The sequence below is a fragment of the Triturus cristatus genome, chromosome 2_2, assembly GCF_964204655.1.
Source record: "Triturus cristatus chromosome 2_2, aTriCri1.1, whole genome shotgun sequence".
Lineage (NCBI taxonomy): Eukaryota > Metazoa > Chordata > Amphibia > Caudata > Salamandridae > Triturus > Triturus cristatus.
Genome location: NC_140582.1, coordinates 1,091,527,216 through 1,091,551,148, shown reverse-complemented (window position 1 = coordinate 1,091,551,148; position 23,933 = coordinate 1,091,527,216). Strand labels below are relative to the sequence as shown.

The 23,933-nt window shown below is 43.9% G+C and overlaps 1 protein-coding gene across 7 annotated transcripts in view; it reads right to left on the bottom strand.

Annotated features, from left to right (window-relative positions):
- The window catches only part of RMND5A (required for meiotic nuclear division 5 homolog A), a 288,575-nt gene extending 264,973 nt beyond the window's left edge, over positions 1 to 23,602 (bottom strand). For 4 of the 7 annotated variants that reach the window (XM_085642632.1, XM_085642634.1, XM_085642638.1 and 1 more), the window contains exon 1: positions 22,904 to 23,364. In XM_085642632.1, the coding sequence (XP_085498758.1) occupies positions 22,904 to 23,141 (238 nt within the window). In that variant the 5' untranslated portion in view covers positions 23,142 to 23,364. Of the gene's footprint in view, positions 1 to 22,903 lie in introns of all 7 variants that reach the window. The other 3 variants (XM_085642635.1, XM_085642636.1, XM_085642633.1) reach the window with 2 other exon arrangements.
- Positions 23,603 to 23,933: the final 331 nt, after the last annotated feature.

Below are 23,933 nucleotides of genomic sequence, written 5' to 3'. Positions count from 1 at the left end.
TTCATCAACTAACTAAGGGTCATTGCCACTCCCATCTTTCATCACTAGAACACGTGCTGCATGCATACCTCAGTAGCTGACAGAAGAAGGCACTGAGTGCATAGTGTGTTGTGCTGGGTAGGCAGTATTGCCCTCACAGTACTTCTATAAAGCCATCAATGTTTGCGATGATTTTTAATTCCCATAGGCTAGTTAGGCTAGCGTTATCCTGCATGTGTGCAATGTATGACATTTACTACATATGCTGTGTATCTAGGACTTGTACCCCAAGGTATTCAATATGTGTAATATTCTCAATGGCTCACGTAAAAGCTGTATATTTTGTGCAAGTGGAACATGGGAAGTAGGTAGAGACCTATTACACCATGGGGCATGAATTCTCCGGCACCATAAAATCTGTGACCTCTGGGAAATCGGCTATATACCAGTCAACAAATGTGTGCCTCCCCCCCCACACACATACTCAATTAGTTACAGGTGCTACCTGTAATTCCACCTTCAGCAGCCCAATAAGAGGGACTCCCATCTGTAGATATTGACCCCCTTTCAGGAATCAAAGAACTTTCATGTCCATTTGGTGGCCAAACACTACTCGACAACCAGCAACCAGGTCTTAGCCATGTGCCAGTTTTAGAAGTATAAACACACATGAACATTTTCCACTCTCTTCGGATGAAGGAATATTCCTCTTTAGATCCCAAAATGGCGTGGATACTTCAGGTAGAGGCAAAAGTGTGACAGTATTCTTGACTACATTACAATTCGTACAAGTTTGGAAGAAAAAGTAATGTGGCTCATTGAATGCACCCTCTGGTGGCTTCCGACATCCAGGTGAGAACATAACTAGGTGCTGAATGTCCAAGAGCCGTAGTTGAGGGGAAGGCATCTTTCACTCCCGAACCAGACTCAAAATATTGTTTTGTTAACTGACAAATGCTATAAATAATACCCCCAGAGTATTGTCCGTTTCAGGTGTATTGCCTAAATAAACCGTGGCACACTGTAAGGGATTGAGAAAGCAACTGAGAAATTCAATACTCACTTATATTTTAACCGATAGTCACAATACACTGTAGCTCATAGGAAATACCAATGGTGTGCTTTCCATGAACAGTGTTATAGCCCTTTAGGACCAACTTTAAATTAGTTAAGTTGATGTTTTAGCTCCAGGTTTGATCTTTGGGGAGCCTTAAAAAAAAAAGAATAATAATAATAAAGGAGTTGAGCAGGTATGCACGAACATTAACAACTTTCGGAATGCCCAGGCTCTGATGTGTAAGGTTTTGCCCCAAGAGTTTTTGGAGGCTGAAAGAAGTAGAATATGTTTGCATGAACAGTGGTTCACACAGAAATGAATCTCTTTTAAGTTTACCAGCCGGAAAACAAAAATGGTCTATGCAGAAAAACATTTTTTTGCAATCATTTAATGAAACAGTGTCACTGACATATTTATAGAAAAAAATATTGCTTCATTACTTAAAATATCTTTTCTTGGCAATCGAAGAAATGTATAGTGCTCATGCTTTTCAGTTAAGGGGAAGGGCCGGGCGGGGGCTTGATGAACGAAATAAGACACTGAGCATCACTTATAAAAGACAAAAGACTCCTATCTTGATAAGTTTTTATCAATAAAAAGGAGTTTATTTCGGTCTGGTGTCGACAGCATTTTGGCCTCCGTTAATCTGAGATCATCATCAGGACAGTGCAAGAGCACTACAAGTTACTGTGTATGAAGGCCATGAGCGACAGCAAATGATAAGCAATTGGCGACAATAGTGGAGCCGGCTTCCAAGAGAGAGAGAGTGTGAGTGTGTATTGCTTCTACACACACCCCCGAACATTCACGCAGGCAGCAATTTGTTTAGAACCTCTAGCAATTCAATTGTCTGCGCTTGCATGCAAATTATACAAGTGTTTCGTGCATTGAAGCAGAATCTGCCCCATGCACTTCCTATTCCTTGAAATCCACGTACTGCTGAGAAGCTTGTGGTACCCGTTTAAGCTTTAATAACAGCCACATAAGAGTAATTGATGTTTTTGCCTCACGCTGGCTGGCCAGGAGGACATAGGCTCTCTTTTCCTGTCTTATACAAGTGGCATGGAGGGACGTCAGCATCTGGCTACACTATAAAAGATTCCGTCCTCGATGTCTCGTATAATAAAGTCTTGCACAGGGTATTTACATTTATTAAAGACACTTGAGCTAAGGAGAATGCTCCTCACATAATTTTGGTGGGAGACTTACTGTAAAATTTCCAATCACGCTCACAACCTACTCCGAGAAGTAGAAACTGAGGAAGCTTTGTCTACTCCCCCCAATGTCCCTTCCACCCAAAGCTTTGATTAGAGAGGGAAGATTCTCCTCGACCAACTGAGAAATCATGATTGCTTAATATCAAATGGGAGATTGCCATCCGACTCCCCCACACAATATACCCATGAATCTCCGATAAGGGAAGCTATCTTGGACTACCTTGTCTTCGGGTTCACTTCTTTTTATTTGTTGGGTGACTTAAAAAATTTTGGATTCCATTCACAGTGACCATCGTCTCATGATGTTTTCCCTAGAGGTAAGCACTTTTGTTAGCTTTTGGAAATTTGATGGGGCCTCGTCAAAATGTAATTAAAATAAAAATCAGGAAAAAACCAGTGGGACCCTACAAAGATAACTGTCTGAAAGGGTACTTTAGAATATTCGGTCGGCAATCTGGACTCTCCGGAGGTCCATGTTCTGCATTCCTTCAACCAGTTCATGAAGCAGATTGTAACACATTCTATCCGATGACAACTCCCTTAACCCATCCAAGCCCATATAAGTCCTATTCCTCTCCCAATTCTGTAATTGAACAGAGAAATAAATGGTTTGGTGAGAAAACAATTTATTCTGCATTCGTATGAAAGAAAATATGGTCTGTCTTTATTGAAAAGGCGTAGAAGCCGCTTAAAAGCAAACCTAAAAAAGCAAGCTGTGGCCGATTATGGATAGATCTAAGAGAGGCCGTCAAGAGACAGATGTGAAATTGAGGAAATAGTTGCAGAAGGGTGTGGGAAAAGGTCTAGATCCACCCCTTTCCCAAATGGGGAAGACAGCTACACTACATCACCATCATTTCCACTCTATATGGTTCTATTTGGTTTTTAAAACATAAATATAAGACATTGTCATTTACAATGCCAATAGCTTAAACTCGAGTAAATGCGAGACCTATTGCATTGCAAATGCTTGTTTTTACCTGCTGTGCTTCTGCCATAAACACTGGGGAACTAAAGACAGTGGCCCTTAACTGCCAAACCTGGCGTCCAATGGCTCCAGACTCCAGGAAATGCCCAGTGTCATAAATGGCCAAGTCGACCCGGTTTACAATCCTCCACACATATACATTGTCCCTCATGGGTGCGTGCGGTCTGTGCAATGGTGGGAAGTTATTGTCACAATCTCTGGGAGCAGTGCAGGAAACTCCTTCTATTGTCTGGACAGATCTGTGAAAGAACCTTGCAATAAATCTCAGGCACACTTAATTCATGCTGTGAAGACTAAAGCATGTATACTGCAGTGAAAAGAATCCGTGTCCATCTGCCACTGGAACAGGTGCTCGCCTGGTTGAGTTCTGTCGCCTTTCTCCCTCATGGTGGTTCAGAGAGGAGCCCACCCACCAGCAGAGCAAGGCGGGATAGGAGCTTCGCAGGTTTGTAGTATACAAACGAGTCAGTGCTAGCATGCTGTCAGAAATGTATTCTGTGGAATGGGATACTATTTGTGGTCTTCAGTGCCAGGCTTAGATTTTGGAAGGTTGTGAGGGTACACAACATGCCGCAGGAGTGGGGTATGTCTGTCTGATTTAGATACAGTATGTGTGAACGTCTGTGCAAGAGAGGACATTTATATAAGTGCAAGAAAGAGAGTGAAACGGAGAATGATAAAAAGTGGTTTCATTTAAGTGTGTGTGGGTTTAAGAGTGAAAGAGTTAAAGCAACACTGAGTGAAAAAGTGCTTAGAATGTGTTTTATGGAAAGAGGGAAGTTTTTTGTATTTGCATCACCAAGGTGGTGCCAGCGATACTGGATGGTCTGGTCAAGCAGCATGAGGTGATACTGCCACCGGCTGTGCGTGCCGCGAGCTCTTTATGAGCCATGACGGAAAGCCGTGCGCAGGGACGCGGGAGTCTGCTCTTTTTACAAAGCACATACTCGTGCTTGTGGCGCGTGGCTGCCAAAGCACATACTAGTGCTTGTGCGCACTCCCGCAAGCCATATGCCGCCACAAGCACGAGTATGTGCTTTGTAAAAAAGAGCTGCACGACGGCTAAAGGTCTCCTATGCAGTGCATACGCACTGCGTAGGCGAGACCTAAAAAGCAAGCTGTGGCCGGTTATGGATAGATCTGAGAGAGGCTGTCTTCAAGAGACAGATGTGAAATTTTGGGGAAATAGTTGCAGAAGGGTGTGAGACAAGGGCTAGATCCACCCCTTTCCCAAATGGGGAAGACAGCTACGCTACATCACCATCATTTCCACTCTATATGTGGCAAATGGTGAGTTAGAAAGGCTTCCCATCCTTGAACCCATTTTATCTACCCTTAATCATCCAACTACAAAAGAAATTGAGCCTGCCATCTCAGGAATGCACTCTTCTGCTGCTATGGGACCGGACAAAGTACCAATTTCCATGGTAAAACAGGAATCTACCCTTTGGGACACATTATTGTTCCAGTCTTTAGCTTTTGCTATGAGAATAGGACAGTGCTTCCCTCCTGGACTGGAAGTATTATTGTCCCTCTATTTAAAAAAAATAATAATAATAATATTCCTGCAAACTATCGTCAGATTGCTCTATTAGATCCAGTGGGTAAAGTATTTTCCAAATTCCTGTTAGCACAGTTGAATTCCTGGGAAGAGGACAGTAAAACAATTCTTCTTGAGCAGACAGGTTTTAGGAAAAAACATAGAACGTTAGACAATATAGCTGCTCTACAACTAATTGATGAGAAGTATGTAGGCATCAGAGGTGGTGTGATATATGCCACATTTATAGATGTTTCCTCAGCTTTTAATAAAGTGGACTGTACGGTGCTGTGGAAAAAACTATCAAATCTTGCCATGCCAGGTACCTTATTGTACCTAATGATCGCCCTCAATTCATCTACCTGGTGTAAGGTACTACCAGGGGGAGATTGTCAACAAAGAATGGCCTAAAGCAAGGGTACCTACTGGCCTTGCTGCTTTTCTCTTTATTTCGAACTTATCTTCCACACTTTCACAATGTACGGGTCCTATCCCCGACTATTGGGGGACTATCAGTCTCATTTCTCCTGTATGCGGATGGCATAGTGATCCTGGATCTCACCCCTAAGGGGTCAATAATTGGATGGAGGCATTGAAACAATATGCTGATGCACACTATATAAAAATTAACATCTCTAAAACCAAAATACTCTGCTTTCATTGCAAGAAAAAAATCCTAAATATGGCAACTTTTCCCGGTACATGGGTGACCAAAAATTGGAAGTGGTAAAGTCCTATATCTTCTTAGGGAACATAATGTGCAGCAATTTGAGTGACAGTGATCACATCTTAAACGTGTGGAAAACCCAGTCTCAGGCCAAGGGTTTGGGTGCACTTTATGGGGTCACAGGCAGTAGACGTTTTTTCTACCTCCAAGCAGTATATCGGGCTAAAATCCCCGCTGTGCTACTAAATGCAATAGAGCTCATAGACATTGCTTCACTTTTTTTTAAACTAAATTTAAGGGTCGGTACTGAGAAGACTTACTTCCTGTAATACCTCAATATCAGTGGCGGCACTAAGGTCGGAAATGGGAGTGAAGAGTGCTTATTTCCAAGGCCTGGCGGGGTTCTTTGTTGGGCTGCTTGCCATGAGAAAAGCTAAGGGGACACTAAGGCACTACATGAGAAAGGAAATTCTTGGGAAAAGAAGGATAAGACCCTAGTCTACAGGAATTTCAAGTATGCCGCAACCCAACTCAGGCTGGAGCCAAGTTGGGTACTTTCGCTCCCTGTCCCCCAATTGAAGGCCAGTTTAAAACAAGCCTCACAAACCTTACATTTCATTTGGACACTGAGGTTTGTGTCAACAAAAGGGGAATCAAAAGGTAAAAGACCTTACAAAAATGGAACTTGCCCCATGGGGTTAGATGCTTTTGGATTCTGTTGCGGTTGAATAGGTTACCCTTAGATTTTTTAACATATACTGAACATCTGAAGTATGTCATTTCAGTCAGAATGGGACCCAAGATCTGAATCATGTCTTATTCGTTTATCTCGCTCTTATTATACCGGCGTAAATAGTTGAGGTCCATTTTTCTGAAACTGTCTGTTTGATCATCTTCGGATGTCCTACAGTTAATAACTGATCCCCAAAATGAACTGTTCTGCCACGGACTTTTTAATTTTATGTTAATGGTGGTGGGAACTTGGGACGAGTAATCTGAATACGGATGTCTTCATTAATTTTATGGATTTGCTTAATGTTTTATAGAAATAATACACATTGTACTTACTTGGATGAATTTGTTATATGTGAATGTCTGCGGAATTCTGAAACATTAATTGAAAGAACTTGAATCTATAAAAGTAGGGATGAGATTTTCTGCCAAGATGCAGAGGAGGAGTACAGCTAATTATCTGCCAAGATGGTGAGACATAACTTTCAATGCAGGGGTTCATCAGACTGTAAAGGAGTTTCAAAGAAAGTTTTAGGGGTCCCTATGGGTCCCTAGCATATCAGACACTACTTAAGGTTAATGGATGTCTTCCTGGAAGGGAACTAAATGCCTATGTTCTGGTGCCAATCTCCTTGCACTACTATTTTCACCAGTTTGTTTAGGAAGAGACACATCTGCCAAAGTCCTCCCTTTTAAGCTGTATTCAGCCCCACCCCCCCCCCGCCCCCCACAGTGCTTCACAAAGCTTCAGTGGCAGCATATTTCAGAGCTTAGAGGGCGAGAATGATGGTCCACCCTGGTTCTCGTTTTCATGACCTAAGATTTCAAAGTACTTGTTCAACATCTGCAGATGGCGATTTTTTTCTTTTATGGAGTGGACTCCTTATAAGTGACAGGAAGTTAGATTTGATCCCCAGAAAGTCGAAAGATGTCTTAGGCTTCACTTTATACTCAGTGAAAGCAAAATTATAATTATTGGACATGAACATAGCAGCAATCAAGAGTCCAGTCATTTTGTACAACTAATGCAGATCTTTTAAGCTCTGGCTAAAATTGTGGGCCTGCAGACCTCTTCAATCCAAACAATTCTCCTGAATCTACATCAATAACTGGCTCTTCAACATCTCCGTATTATGTACTTGAGAAATGAACTTCTCAATGTGGGACAATATATCTATTTCAGGATTCCAGGAATGAGATCCAGTGGTGACTGACGCATAGGAGGCCTGGAAAGGATAAGCCATTTTCAGCTACTCCCTAGACAGTAATCAAGTCCGACATCAGGAGACCTGGGTTGAGGGGTATTACCAGAAGACTAGCTTCACTTTCACGTCAATAATCTAGAACTTTGGCGAAGTCATTTACGGGCTGCTTGCTGAAGGTGTGCCACTTACAATATATTGGATATTAGAGTAGTTCGCCACAGACCTTTGGGACTTAGACCAGGAGATTTTGGTACCAGTAGAATATCTCCCAGGAAAGACTAATGTGGATGGATACAAGATACTTTCAGTGCATTGTGTACTCCAACCAAATTATATTTAGCAACTATATATGATATTTGGCCTCTGGTTTCCTTGTTATGTGCCACATCTTGTTTTATATATCAATAAGAAATTATATGTTTTAGTGATTACCTTCTGAATTTATCAGGATCTGTATATTAAGAAGATATTGACTTATACATGTACTGGAATCTAATTGTTGGATAATTGAGTGAATGTTATGAATGTGTATGGGTTATGATAGATGTAGATGACTGGATTGCATTGTTTTAGAGACACACTATGTATATGTATGTCATGTTTTTGTTTAATTTAAGTATTGATAATCAAATAATTTTGATCTTTTTCTATATCTTTGTGGTCCTGAGCTCTATTATGAAATAATTTGTCAGCAAGTAAAGAGTGGTTGCCTGAGGATTTACACTATAGTTGCGGATGGATACGCCAATGTTTTGAATATTCCAGAGATTGTTAGCTGGCCCAGTGATGGTTGATGCAATTGTGCAGTTGGGGAGGCCTTGTGCTAGAAACCCATTAGCTTTCAGGCTGAAGGCCTGGCCAGTGTTGATCGTCTGTTGTAGACAGGATACAGAAGTAGCGCGGTGGAAGCTTTCATACAAGATTTCAAGTGGATGCTCTGAGAAGGACGCATAGAGCACAAATTACTTTTGTGACTATAATGATGAGATCTGAAGCTTGGGTTCTACGGCTACTGGAACTTTCCTAAGATTCTTCAATCCTACACCTGTTTCAGACTATCCAGAAGGATCCCTGGGACAAACTTTACAAGATGACTGAGGACGGTCGCTCACAATTGATTTCATAGCATATTTCCGGATGTGATTATACAACTATGACCTCTTGCACAAGCTACTTTTGTCATGGAAAAAGCTTGGATACCCAAAATCCACAAGCAATTAATAAATCTGGTTCAGGCAGAGTTATCCGTGTGCGAAGATCAGTTTCGTCCTTTGTTTTCCAATGATGTGCTCACTTAAAGCTAATGAGAAATGACTGGAGACATTTCTGACATTCAGTTCAGCTATTTCGGTGGGATATGATCTAATAATTCGTTTTTATCCAGAAAAGAACTTTCAGCAAAACTCACCATTGTTTTATGCCCAGTATTTAGCTTAAGTGTTTTGGATGTTCAAGAATGGGACTTGCCAGACAGGAGGCTGCAGTAGAAGTGTTACCTTTCATAGTGTTCAGATGGAGTTACGTCCAATACTCATTTGATCTCCTATCCGGCTTTGTTTGAGCATCCTAAACTTTGTGTAGTGTGAGGTTTCAAGACTTGTGCATACGCATCTAGAAAATTAAGACTAGATCATTCATTCAGTTGTTTACCTTCTTTTACAAGCCCTTTGTCGCTGTTTATTCACCCATGCAATAATGAGGGTTCTATGAGCTATGCTAGCATACTCTACAAAGGGGTAATTGGATTTGAACGAGAATAAAGAATGGTGATGGTTATCATGTCTGAGAACGAAATCATGCTTCCACTCACAGTGGTATATTCTCTGTAGAGAACATCCATTAAGTGTAATGTTTTATTCCAGACAGGAGCTAAGCAAAAACAAAACTAGAAGATATGGTATTCTTCTGCTTCATGCCTGTATTGTATATGTTCTTAAAGACCACTTTGCACCAAAAACAAATTGGAGATACCTTAGATCGCATGTTTACAGGACATGTCAACTGGTTATTTCTTCTATGTGTTTGGTAGTTCAATCCCAGAGGTTTGCAGAATATGACATTTTGATATATTCTGTTCTCAATTGGCTACTTTATTTATGCAAACAAGTGAGTAAAGCACTAGATTACAACAGGAAGCCGATTTAAGGAAAGGCGGTGTAGATTCATTTGTCCTCTTAATGGGAGATTTAAATTGTCATTTATGCCCATATTTAACTTCAGTAACCACGGACTGGGATCTTTGTCCAGTTAGTAAAGGGCCACACTTCGAGCACAGCTCGGAGGGTACATCACTTACAAAATTAATAGGTAGTCACTCATTAGTACATACCATGGATCTAGTAATCCCAGGGCCAAAGGCTACCTTGGTACCAACTTTTAAAGGTAGGGGATGTTCGTCTATTATAGACTACATCCTGATAACTGCCTTTGCCAAACAATGGGTGGGGATGGTATGCACTAAATGGAGTCCCTTTAGCGATCATAATCCCTTACTTATAGAAATACTCTGCAGGGGTTATGTTGAAATGAATAAACAGCTGGATATTATCTTACAGCCTTCAGATCAAGGAAGGCGTTTAAAATGGGCAAAAATCAATGCCTCAGAATTTTATACTGCATTGATAGTAAAGGGGAAAAAGTGGGTTGAAGAGTGTCTAGATTTTAAAATAGAAGGAGCTGATTTAGTAGCTGCCTTCAGCGAACTAACTAAATTGGCCGAAAAATGATTGGAGGCAAAAGGTCCTGGAAAATCTGGGACCCATCCAAGATGGTTTGACGCAAGTTGAGCACGAGCGCTAAGAAATCTAAAATTAAGCCTTAAAGCAATTCCAAGGGACACAGTGGAAGTGGTAAAGTGTAGGAAAATTTAGAACATTAAGATCAAAGAAAGGAAGGCCTCCCTAAAAGCAGAACTATGGGCTGACTTAAGAGAGGCCGGTGAAAACAGGGATTTTATTGAATTCTGGAAAATCATAAATAGGCCCTGTTTTCACGACCAAAATGCCCCAGTCATTAGCACAAATATCCTCCCGCAGCAATGGATGACCCACTTCGAGAGCCTTTATAACCAGTCTATAGATCCTAAACATAATGGGGAATGGGATGGTAATAGGAGCTGGGTGCAGGATTTTACACTCTCCGAGATTATCCAGGTAATTAAAGGGTTGACTCCCCGGGCCTGATGGCACCCCCCCAGATTTGTATAGAAGTAATATTGACTTGTGGGCCCCAATTTTAACGAGGGTGTTAAATGCAGCTATCAAGACAGGACTCCCTAGGTCGTGGTCCACCGCCTTAATTGTACCTATTTTTAAGAAGGGAAATAGGGACAACCCTCAGTGTTACAGACCCATATCACTGATCGACGTTTCTGCCAAAATACTGGGGCGGGTGATCCTAAACCGCTTAATGATCTGGACAGAGGAGCACCATACAATAGTGGATACCCAGTATGGTTTTAGAGCAGGAAAGTCGACCAGTGACCAATGTTTAAATTTATACCTTTTGGTCGCTAAATACACCAGAGCGAGCAATGGTACTATGTATATGGGATTTATGGATCTGGCGGCGGCCTTTGACAATGTAAATAGAAGTAAACTTTGGGAAAGGATGAGTACTTTGGGGATTGACCAGGGACTTATAAGTATCCTAAGAGAATTACACTGGAACACCACAGCCAGGGTTCGCTTTAGTATGGAGGGAGGGCAAACTGACTCCTTCCCATGCTCTAGCGGAGTAAGGCAGGGATGCATTCTTGCCCCCTTCCTTTTCTCATTATACATTAATGACCTGGAGTCATGCCTTATAGCCCGGGCGGTGGATTGTCCCAAGGTACGGAAGCGTCAAATACCGGTACTATTGTACGCAGATGACGCGGTCCTGCTCGCCCGGACACCAAGAAGTCTCCAATCTCTGATCAATGGATTTGTGGTCTTCATGGAAAAATTAGATCTGTCCGTGAATTTGACCAAGTCCTTTGCACTGATTGCAGGCAAAAAACCCATCAAAAAAACGGTGTTTAAAATTGGGACACATACCATGGGCATTGTAACCACCTTCCCACATTTAGGTCTATTACTTGATGGCAAGATGAAATTTGACACATTACTAGAGGAACACTGTACTAAATTGGCTTCCTCATGTGGTGCAATTATGAACTTTGCCCAGAGACTGGGACGCTGGTCCCCAGAGCAAATAATGAGCTTGTATCGCTCAATAAGCACAGCCAAAGCAGTATATGGAGCTGAGGTTTGGGGCTTTAGGGATGCCAAACAGTTACAACTAGAGGAAGACAAATTCATCCGTAGAATCCTCAAGATCCCACACTCAATACCAGCTGAAATTGCACATTCCGAACTCGGAATCCCGTATATTGTAGATCAGGTCAAGATTAGACCAGTCTTGGCTTGGCTTAGTATTTGGGCTAACCCGGAGGCTGTATTAAGCCAAGAAATCCTCTCTGATTGTATACAAATGGACAAAGGGATGTCAATCCCTTGGCTGAATTATGTTAAACTAACTTTAGAGTCCGTAGGTCAGCACACCCTTTTTAGCACCCCTGCACTGATTACAAGGAACAGTAAATTACAAATCAAAAGACTGTTGCTTGACAATTTGGAGAGGCTTAGGGAGACTAAAGCTTTTGCACTAAAACGGTCAGTGGTAGCACACTCCTTAGTTAAAGAGGCACCGGGTATGGAACCGTATCTATTTCTGATGTATAATCACCAGGATAGGTTTTTAATGTGCCGTTTTAGGCTCAATTTGTTGCAAAATATTTTAGCTTATCCGTCTGGTTTTACTGCAACTATTGAGCAGAAGGGTGCCTGCGGCTGCGACAACATGTCTCCGCAGGACACCCTTCATTTTGTATTATTATGTCCATTTTATCGTTACCCAAGACGTACGTTTCTGGTTGAAATCTTAAAAAATGGAAAATTTCGGCATGCTAAAATAGCTCTGCTGTTTCTACAGAGAGCAAATGATATGCATACCTTATGTTCAGTAATAGGTTTTCTAAAAGCGGCAGTAAGACTAAGAAACACCAGAGACTAACCTATCATGAATAATATATTGATTCTTTTTGTATTTTAACAGGGTGATAGATGGTTAATTTTGATATTGATGTGATAAAAAATCATGTATGTTTCTGTGTTTTAAAATATGTACTTTTTATGATGATTTTTTTAACCATCAAAATAAAGAATTAATTGATTGATTGAACTATGCTCTACTTTAGATAGAAGGCCTCATAGACTAACTTTTCTTCACATTAGGCATGTAAACGGTGATATTCTGCTTAAGCATATTTTTTTTTAAATTGTAAGACAATACATTTACATAAAATCACAAAGAGCACACAAAGCAATGACCTTCTGCTATGTGGCAAATACAGCAAAATATGAACAGACGGTATAGAGTTAACATCTGGCAAAACACCCTATTTAGATTTGAAAAGGAAATATCAATTATCAGTTTTTTCCACCAATCTGCACAAACCGTTACAAGATGAAAATTATCGGCACTATATTTATATTAATTTTATGCCTGGGCGGTAAATTCCGTTCCGCTTGCGGAATTTGGGTAATTTTGCGATCCGGGGAGAACGCGGAATTGCCCAAAATTCTGCGTCCCGCGGCTTTGCGGAATTTTTTTGCTTGTTTGCGTTCTCAAAATGCAGGTTCACAAGTTATTTCCCCCCGAGCACGCAAACAGCGTTCGCGAACAGGAATAAAGCATCGTGAACAAGCAATTCCGCGTGTTCGCGGAATTTTTGCATGCTCACGGAGATTTTTTACCATTTCGCGGAGCTTTGCGGAGTGCGATTTTGCAAATTCCACCCACCCCTAATTATTTTTTTTTTTACACATTTCACCCAGATTCAAAAGTATTTGTATAAATTGAAGAAACAAAGTTTCAGCGAGTCAGAGGTGCAGACTAAAAACAAACAAAGTTAATAATACTGAAACATGAGTTGAGGTGCTTTTCAAAAAACTAATATCACACTTCATAAAAACTTCATTTCACTCTAATGTATTATTATTATGTCATCTGGCGTTATTTATGATGGGGAGTTAAATTTTTTATGCATTGCTATTATGTAGATCTTATTGAAAGCCTTAACTGATATCTTTTCAGAACTTACAGGCTCAAACAGCCCATCTGCATAACCTTAATAACCCAGACAGTTGCTGCGAACAAGCCACTATATGTGAATGACAATATTAAGATCTACAATTAATAACACAAAAATGCAACCATGCCGCTGCCTGACTAATAAGGACCAGAAGACAAACCTTCTGCTGTAACACGAAGAATCTGAATACTGTACCAACATAGATCAAAGCAGCACTTTTGTCTCTTCACGTCAAGAAGCAACCAAAAACAAAGTTCCAATGAACACCTTTTGCAACTCAAAGAGAAAATTGCCTCCCTACTACTTCTCCACCCCATTTAACTTTGCGCTGCTTTAAAATTGGTTTGCATGTCATTAGCACGCACACAAACAGCATTTTGTTTAAGTGTTGCAGTTCGCACTCTCAATATGAATCCTTTAAGTGAAAAACCATCAATTGGTATAGCTTTGCAACAGACCGCATGGAGGTGCCCATAGCTGCATGCAAGCACACACAGGCAAGTTCTTTTTTAAGTAAGAAATTATCTTTTGTGTACCACACAGACCATCTAGGTGGACTTTGGAATAAATGTTAAGAACTGATAACAGGTGCAGTAAGAATTGACTGATAGACTAAACAATCAATGATTCTAAATAAGAACGCATAAACCATATCATTCTAAATTGATGAACAGAGCTACTGGAGAAGAGAGAGGGGGGAAATTATTGTGGCGGGAATCCATACACAGGCCTTCCAAAGAAAGCCATGTCTGTTTCAGACACTAGAGAAGATTTGGTCTAACAAAACAAAACGCAAACTTGTGTAAAGATTCGTAATAAAAGCTGTAGTGCAAGGATCTGAATTAAGAGTTTAAGGAGGGTGTCTATTTTCAGTCCTACGAGGTATAACGACCATTGCGTCTCATTCTCATAAATAGGAGCCAAAAAAATCACTCTAATCTCTTACATATCGTCATAGGTTTTCACTTTCACTCCGTGCAAAGATCTGCTCGGGGAAAGGTCTACATGCCCAGTGCTATAAAGAACTACACAGCAAGTGAATAAAAGGAACCAAATGATGAACATGATGGCATGCGCTGGGGATGAAGTTTGACCTGCCAAACATAGGAGCATTTCAAACAGGTTGTGGAGTTTGGAGAAAAGGAGTAGAATATACAATTGATTACACCGTACTTCATTTTGATCAACAGGTTGTCCTGGCTATCAGCACCGCCACCACACCCACCTGCTCCAACACAAGTGTTGCAACGACAGACCCTCATTCTATTCTAGCCCTACCCCAACCCTTAATGCCCAACTCACACCATTAAAATTTGTATGACCCAACTCATCCTGGCGTACCATGTCAGTACTTTAACAAATCATCTATTGAGATTCTTTCTGTCCCACACAGGATTTTTCTTCAACCCGAATTCTACATGGTCTTCCTTCCGTTTCTCTCCATACTTCCTTTATCAGTACTTCAGCTTCTTGAATACCCCATTACCTCCTCGTCCAGTCTTCCTCGCCACAGTATTCACCAATGAGCCTCCGGCTCCACACAGAACTCCAAGTAAACTTAAAAGAGCAGCGCTCTAGTCTCCCCTCCCTCCTCCAACATGGCCCCCAGTGGCTTCAGCCAATCCCATAAAGGGATACAAACCAGCCAGCCCGATCTGTTCTTTTTTTCTGCACTTCTCCGAGTGCTGTGTTACCTGCTGGTCAGGTAAGTGGGGCTGGGGTCCTGCTTGAGCAGACCCGTTTTTGCCCTTGGGTATTAAGTTTGGGGGAAGTAGTTGTTTGTATATGTTGTTATTGGTTTTTCTTTCCCCCTTCTTCTGCCTTTACGCCTCTGGTCCTGCTTCAGCGGACTTTCGTGGCGTTTGTGTTTGGGATTTCGTCTATGATGTTATGGGAGCGCGCCGGGGCGTTTTCCGGTGGTGTTCGAGTCCTGCTACCGCTGTCGCGGTTGGTATTTCATACCTGCTGGGGGGTATTTGTGTCCTTTCCCGACCGCGCGTCCTGCTGAGCGGACGTAGCGCGGCCGGGTCCGTTTGTTCTGGGGGCCGGAGGCTCCCGGTCACATTCCTACCTGCTGCCGAGGCCGTGTTGGTGCTCTGGGCCGTCCTCCTTCCTTTCCCCGGTGTCTGGTCTGGCCGGTTGGGTTCTGCTTTAGCGAGCCCTGGGTGTACGGGAGGCTGGAAAAAGGGGTCTGAATGTCCCCTCGTCCATGTGGGCAGAGTATTTGTTTGTTCTCTGTGTGCTGCACCTCTGGCTTCTCTGTTGTTGTGCCTTGCTACATCTTTGCATTCCTGGCGACCACGGCTGCACCGGCTTGCTACGGCTCTTTCTTGTGTCCGGCGAGGCTTCTCCTTTACTGCCCCGGAAGCCGCGCTGCCTGTCTTGCTGGTTCCACGGCTGCCTCCTGGCCTGCATTCACTGCTGCTTCCATGGGGCCGGCGCTGGCAGCTGCGGGGCTCCAATTATCCCTGGTGTGTATTGGTGCTACGTTTGCTTTGGCTTTTGTTGACCTGAAACCGGACCCGGCAGGCGCCGGGGGCTGGTTTTCCATTTGGCTCCCCCGGGCCCGGGTGGGCGCGCGCTCCCTCCCGGGTGCCGCGCGCTGCTGTGTTTGCCTCTGGCGTTCCCGGTCCCACTGTTGCTGCCCGCTCGCCCGTTCCTGGGTTCAGGGGCGCGCGCTTGGAGGACGTGGTTCTGTACAGTATTTGTGACCCTGGAGTGGCTCATGTCCTTACAAAACGAATCACAGGGTGTGTGAGGCGGATGGCGCTAACATCATAATTGCACCCAATCACACGCATGAAAACCAAATTCACAGCGTTGGGAGTGGGAGAACTTCGCTACTAAATTAAGACGAATAGGAGCTGTGTGCTGCATCTGACTTTTTTGCAATTATACATTTACTTTATTGGCGTGTGCATCAACTCCTTTTTTGGCTCATGTCCTTGTGGGTTTCTTTCGGTATTAACCTGGAGATACAGCTCAACGGTAAGTCTTGTACCTCTGGTTGCAATGGGTCACACAGGACAAGGGTTCAGGTCCCGCTTATGCTGTCAAAGTGTCTTAAGATGGCGAACACTCACACTTTAAAACTTTCATTTCCCACATCGCTGTCTGGCCGTGTTTTTCGTTTGTTGTGTCTTGCACGCACGCATGCGCGCTCCATTCTCTCACGATACGTCACAGACTCGTGCTTTACGTCTGTGTGCGTGTGTTGTTTGACTGGGCACTTCTGCTGCCTGTCGTTTTTTTGGCTCTGCCGTCTCGTTGTGCTGTGCCACGGGACCTGCGTCCTCTGGGTGAGTGTTCTTCTGTTGCTTTGCATATTTGCATTCCTGGGGGGTTTTCGGCACCTGTTACTGTGGTATTTGCCTGACACCTTTCGTTGATTGATTCCCCCATTTTACCCTTTTTGTAGTCGGTCCTGACGGTTTGCATGTTTGTGCTTTGTTTGTTGGGTTTCTGTGTACTGCTTTTGTTGCGGTTCTGCCCGGCTGCTTGTCTTTGTGCGCTGCTGCTTCCGTTGGGGGACCCTCTGTTTGCACTCATAGTTACGGGTTGGCCCTCCCAGCGGGTCCAATTTGGCCTTTCGTCCTCCTGGGGTCGTTTTCGTGAGTGTCGCTGAGTTGGGTGTCAATGGACATCTGTTGTTCAGCGCCGAGTCTCCTACGGGCACTCAAGGTTCCGATTGTCACCGTGGCCTATTGGTTCAAGTCTGTGGCTCTTCCTCTCACGGTTTCTGGTTCAACCAGGAGCTATAGCTCAATGGTAAGTCTTGTGCCTACGGTTGTAAAGGGTCTCACAGGACAAGGGTTCGAGTCCCGCAATCGCTGTCGAAGTGTCGTACGGTGGCAAAAGTTTTTTTTTTTGTGTTTGTGTTGAGGCAGGAATGTGGCTCTCCGCTGTGCGGTTGGTTTTTGGCCTCCTTGGCCCCATGGCACAGGATCCCCTTACTCCCGGGGGGTGCTTCCGTCTCGCGGTATGGCCATGTGTGTTTTTTTGGCGTTTTGTGGGGCCCTGGTTGGGCCTTCCCTTGTGCGTGTTTCGCTGTGGCCTAGTGGTTGGTGCTTCTTGCTCCTCGAGGTTTTGTGTTAACCTCTTTTTCTAGTGTCTCCTTCGCGAGGTTGTTGGGGATTCTGTTTGTGTGGGGAGTTCTTCGCCCGTTGTTGACTTGATTTCATTCGGTTGCTCTGGTGAGGTGGTAGGGTGTTCCCTTCCTTCCGCTCTGTGGCGCCGTCTCTGGTGTTTTGTTGCACGGAGGGGTGGCTTGCTGCCACGGTTTTGGGGCGCTGTGCCTTGGTATTTGGGTGTATTCTCCTGCTACCCATGCTTGGCTTCCGGGGCCCTGTGGTAAACAGGGTCACTATGACCTGTTGGGTACGGTCTTAGACTCTTCGTCTGAAGATTAGGTGTTCATTCCCTGGTCATTCTCTGTTTGCTCAGCCTACGGTTTAGGCACTGGTATTTCCTTCTGTGAGGTTGGGAAATGTTTCCCTGTCTCCGATGGCTGCTCCCTGGCAGACGCTTCAATTGTCACATGCACAATGTGATTTCGCAAATGGTAAGGTTTGTGTTACATGCACGGTTGTGCCTTGCCGGGATGCCTGGAGAGTGGATGCCCTGTCGTTCCCTTGGCCGACGGGTCTCTTGTATGCCTTTCCCCCTGTTCCCCTGATTCGGGCGGTCTTGCAGAAGATCGAGTGGGAGGGGTCGTTTGTGCTTCTCATTGCTCCGGGTTGGATGCGTCGCCCTTGGTATCCCCTGATGTTGGAATTAGCTGTGTCTCCGGGGTGGGCCTTGCCATTCAGTCCTTACCCTCTGTTGGGCCCTCCTCTTCCTCTGCCTGTGTTCCGGTCCTTGGGTCTGCGGGCCTGGCTCTTGTGAGGGATTCGTTGATGCGCACTGGCTGTTCCTTGGCTGTAGCTGGGGTTCATTCAGCAGTCCAGGAGACCTTCTACCCTTACGTCCTATGCTGAACACTGGGATAATTTTGTTTCTTGGTGTCTGGGTCGCGATCTGTCGATGGCTTCTTTGGATCCGGCTCGCATTTTGGATTTTTTGAATGATGGGTTTGTGCTAGGCTTGGCCATTTCGACTCTTCGGGCTCAGTGGGCTGCGATTCAGGCGTTCCATGTCCTTCCTTTGATTTCTGTTTCGCCTTTGGTTGCTAGACTTTTTCAGTCTCTCTCTTTCCAACGCCCCCGTCCTATTATGTGTCCTCCACCTTGGGACCTGCCTTTGGTTTTGCGCTCCTTGCAATTGGCTCCGTTCGAGCCTTTGGAGTCGGTGGAGTTGAAGTTTTTGACACTCACGGTGGTGTTTCTTGTGGCGATTGCTTCTGCCAGGCGTATGGGGGAGCTGGGTGCATTCCTTCGTTCTGCTCCCTTTTTGTTGGTTTTGCCGGACAGGGTGGTGTTGCGCCCTCATCCTACGTTCATTCCAAAAGTGGGTTCTTATTTTCATAGGTCTTCTGCAGTGGTGCTTCCATGTCTTTGTCCTGATCCTTCCTCGGATGAGGAGTCCCTGTTGCACCTCTTGGATGTTCGGCGTGCTTTATTGGTATATTTGTCGCGCACGTCTTCGTTTTGCAAAGTGGACCACTTGTTTGTCAATTATGGTTTGTCACGTCGGGGTCTGACACCCTCCCTCTCGACGATCAGTCGCTGGATTAAGGAGGCCATTTTGTTGGCGTATGCTTCGGTTGCTGAAGTTCCCTCCCTTCCTGTTCAGGGGCGTTCCACCCGCTCTGTTGCTGTGTCTTGGGCCTCCTTCAAAGGGGTGTCCATGGAGGATGTTTGCCGGGCTGCTACTTGGTCTTCACCTCATACATTCATGTCCCTTTACCGCCTCCAGGTTGGGGGTGGGGGTTATGTTTCGTTTGCATCTTCTGTGTTGACTGCGGGGATGCCTTGCGGGGTTGTATTTGATTACTGTACCTCTGTATATTGAATCTAGTTTCACTGCACGTTGCTGTGGTCTTTTCCTTACATGAAGCTGATTGCTTTGGTATCGGCTCATTGGTGAATACTGTGGCGAGGAAGACTGGACGAGGAGGTAATGCCCGGATTACTTACCGGTAATCTTCATTACTCCGAGTCCTAGTCTTCCTCGCCACAGTATAGTTTCCCTTCCCTCCCGGCCCTGGTGGTGGCTTCATGTCTGCGGCTTTGATTATCAGATCGGGCTGGCTGGTTTGTATCCCTTTATGGGATTGGCTGAAGCCACTGGGGGCCATGTTGGAGGAGGGAGGGGAGACTAGAGCGCTGCTCTTTTAAGTTTACTTGGAGTTCTGTGTGGAGCCGGAGGCTCATTGGTGAATACTGTGGCGAGGAAGACTAGGACTCGGAGTAATGAAGATTACCGGTAAGTAATCCGGGCACTCTCCTAAACTTCAGAGTGACTATTTATTCCTAATGCCCATCAAGACACATAATTTGCCCAAAGGCTTGTACACGTTCATAAACTACAAACTTCTGCACCACTTTCACCTAGTCCTTAAATTTACATAACCCTTCTAGCATGACCTTCCTTTTGTTTAAAATCTTGCTGTGATACTCCTACTCTCAGTTTTACCCTGTAACATTACTCAAACAGCATTCAATCGCCCCTTGTAAGTTCAATTATAGCAAACAGCAAATAAGACATGGACACAAAACATTTAAACACATCTCAACAAAAATACACAATTGATCAGTGAAAATACCAGAACCCTATTAAAAAGGAACACGAAATCATGAAAATAAAAAACTTGATTGGGGAAGTTTTGAAGTGCAAAAGAAAACAATTGAGACCTATAGCTTTCTAAGAATAAGAAGTAAATTCAGCACATCTAGAGCACGGAGGTTATTTACCGGATTATTGCATACTAATGAGACTCCACCGACTGTTATTGCATATGTCCCTTTCAAATAAAGACAAGGTGCATCAGGTGATATTTCTTTGTCAGCGTAATGTTAAGTCCAGAAGACGGTGTGATAGCATGAATGGAGAAAACAACTGTCTTTGCAAAGTAGGACATCAAACTCTGGAACAGGTAATGTGGTATTTTAAGCTACTCCAAAGTTTAAAGTACTTTCTAGAAAAAATAATTCAGGTAGGACTTCAAAGTTGAGCTCTTCATGAAAGTTGGTAATTCTGGTAATTGAGTGGATTTGTTAACTACGATATCTCTAAATAAGTGGTACAGTAAGACCACACATACATTTTCAATACCATGGTTCAAACTCTGAAAGCAGCTTGATTTTGCTATGAACTTGCAAGGATATAAAGACCCAGATATCACATATAAGGTTGTATACTAGAATCCCTTGGCATATTCCCTTTCCCTAATCACCACTTGTTCTCCAACAACACGTCTCTAAGGTCTCAAGGTTTTAACACTTATGAGCCTCCAAGCATACAGTGCTCATGGCTTTCAAGGTTCATGAATCCTACATCTAAGCCTTTTAAGATTAGTGGTTTTATACCTCAATTTATGCTCGGAGATGGTCTAGCAGCAACATGCAGCGTTCTACAAAAAATATTACACAGGAAAAATGTTATGCTAATCGGGATACACCTGTAAAGCAGAAGTGTATTCCAGACACCAAAAATACATTTCAATCGCCGTTTAATTTATACAAAACACCCTCTTCCAACTGATGTCACTATTTTCATCACAGGCTAAAATGAAAAAAATTGACATTAAAATAAAATGAACTGTGTATACTTCAAAATCGGCTGGGATTACTTCCCCTTTCTAAACAGTACAGCTGATGACTGAGTGAGAATAATAGTCAAAGTGATCCACATGTCAAGACTTTTGTGCTAAGCATTTAAAATATGTTCCTCTGGAATGCTATAACTTTATTGCTGTGGAGTTTTTTTTTTTGGGGGGGGGGACTAGGTGAAACAAAGTTGACATTTTCTAGCTCAATTTAAGCAATGAATGAAAATTTGAATTATCAGCATAGTAGTTTTGCACATCAAAGCTCAAAGAAAACATGGCTTCAATTACACTGTTTTAGGGACTAATGGCTTCACTATTATTAGAGTTTGAGGCTATGCGTTCACAAATCAAAAATGCTCTTACACCCCAACAATTCAATGTCTGGCGTATCTGAGCTTAAAAGCAAAAGACCCATCAATGGATTGATAGTTTCACAAGATAGGAGTCAAATGGCATCAACGATAAAAACCATAGGATACAAAGGCTCAGTAGTATCAGTGCTATATTTAGTTTCATATAACACTGTGCATGCTATCATGGGTAGTCCAAAAGTTCCAAATTAAGGACTAGCAGAAATCTAAACGTCTACAAGGCATGACTGCTATCATCTCTACTCTTTAAATAATTGTAAAGCGCTCCGATACCCGCAAGGGTCATGTTCGCGCTATATAAAACTCTCAAACCACAACTATTGCCAGCTTTTGATTAATCGGATCACAAGAACTTGATGACCACAGGGTCTCTTCGAGGGTATTGCTTTGAAGAGCAAGTCACACATTTTCCTAGAGCATTTTGGGGTTAAAATGATCAAAAATCTCAAAGACCTCACTCAACATGGTTTGGTCGTCTGGCCGGTATGTTGGCTTAAAGGATCTTAAGTCTTAAAGCACAAGTATTTAATATCTCAGAAGCCCAATGATCTAGAAGGACAAGGATCTAATAATTTGAAAGCACAGATGCCTAAAAAGCTTTGGTGATTCGTGGTAGTCAGGTCTTTAATCATGTGCTTTATTACTATAAATGTCAGGCTTGTCAGGACAAGATATTGCGGGTCTTAGACCTTGCAGTCACAGAACTCGCCGTCGAGTCTTGTATAAAAGACTACGGCCTCTTGCTTTTATGGGACTTTAGTTTCACAATTTTAACTTAAGTCGAAAGATTCTATTTTTAAGTTCTAGGTGTCCAATGGGTTTAATATCACTATAACTCGGGTAGGCCAACAGCTTTAAAAAGACTCTTAGGTCTAATCTCATAACTTGGATGTCTCATCTATTTACGTACTCATGTGTCATTTCTTTAGGGTTAGGCCAGTGCTTTGAAAGGAAATACAGAAGTGCAGTCACTCACTATTCAGTGAAGTGACGGTACTCTACCATTAGATATACTGCAGCAGTGCTGAAAAGAGCAGGAACTCTCCCATTGAAATGAAAGAAGCGCAGGTACTTGGTACCGGACAGTACCGGCCAATTTGAAGCACTGGTTTAGGCACACGATTAATGATTGTAAGGCACAAAACATCCCATACCTAAAGTCTGGAGGTTCTTGGGAGCAAAAGCCTGTGCTGGAGTATTGGGCCTTAAGGCCTCCGGACTCTTAGCGCTCTATGTTATGGGAGGTGGTATAGGGGGGTGGATAAAAGGGTGGGGGTCGCGGCGGCGCGCAGGCGGCTCTCACTGGCTGTTTGCAGGATCTCACGGCGCAGACCGCTCGTGTAGTCGATGAGCTCCTCCAGGCTCCGCTCGCTGTGCTGTCCGTAGCCCGAAAACTTGTGCAGCACCTTCTCCAGCTCCCGCTCCACCGTCACGCACTGGTCCATGGCGGGCTCCGGCGGCGGCGGGGGGGTCGCTGCCAGCGCCGTGCCCGGGACCTCGCGGGGGCTCTCGCACTCTCCCTGCGCCTCTCTATGGCTCATACGTGTTTCGGGCTTCTCTGTGGGGCACACGAGGGAGAGTGAGGCTTCGCGCAGCGCCGAGTGACGCCTTGCGGGGGAGGGCAGCAGGACGGCTCGCGCACTGTCTGGCGACGAGTCTCTCGAGCGGGGCCTGTGCCTCGTGCGCTCTGTGATGAGATTGTCTCGCGCTTGCCGTGACAGGTCAATCGAGCTACCGTCGTGTTATTGTTTTCACAGATGAGAGACGGGGCGGAGTTCCAAGTTGACCTGCTTAGCTTGGACAAAACCATTCTCACGTCCTGTAGGGTGACAGCCGGGTAGGAACATGGATAAGACAAGTTTTGGAGCTGCATGGGGAAGCTGAAATGTACACCTTAAAGAACCCAGCAGCGTGAAAGCCCCACGGTTCGTTCTCTTCGCGTACATTACTGCACAACGTTAAATAACCCCCCCCCCTCCAGTTGTAGTTATGTGCCACGGTCCATAAACTCCGCCCCTACGGAAGTTTGTATATTGAAACAGTCCTCGTGAACTAAACTCGGTAGCTTCTACATCCGGGTTAATTAGAGTCTGCGTAACGCATTTGAACTGTTTGCACGAAATGTCAAATTTCCAGCTGCAATGAAGGAAAGTTTCGATTAGATTTTACAGTGGCTAGCATTATGCATGCTGTTTTTCACTTCAATCAATAGCAGCTGTTTCCGAGTTTGCTCTTCTGATGAGTACAGTCGCTTTTTCCTCCAACTACCAGGGAAAAAGTTAACGATAAGGTGACAATATAGTCCACCAATCAGTATCCGATGTCCATATAAG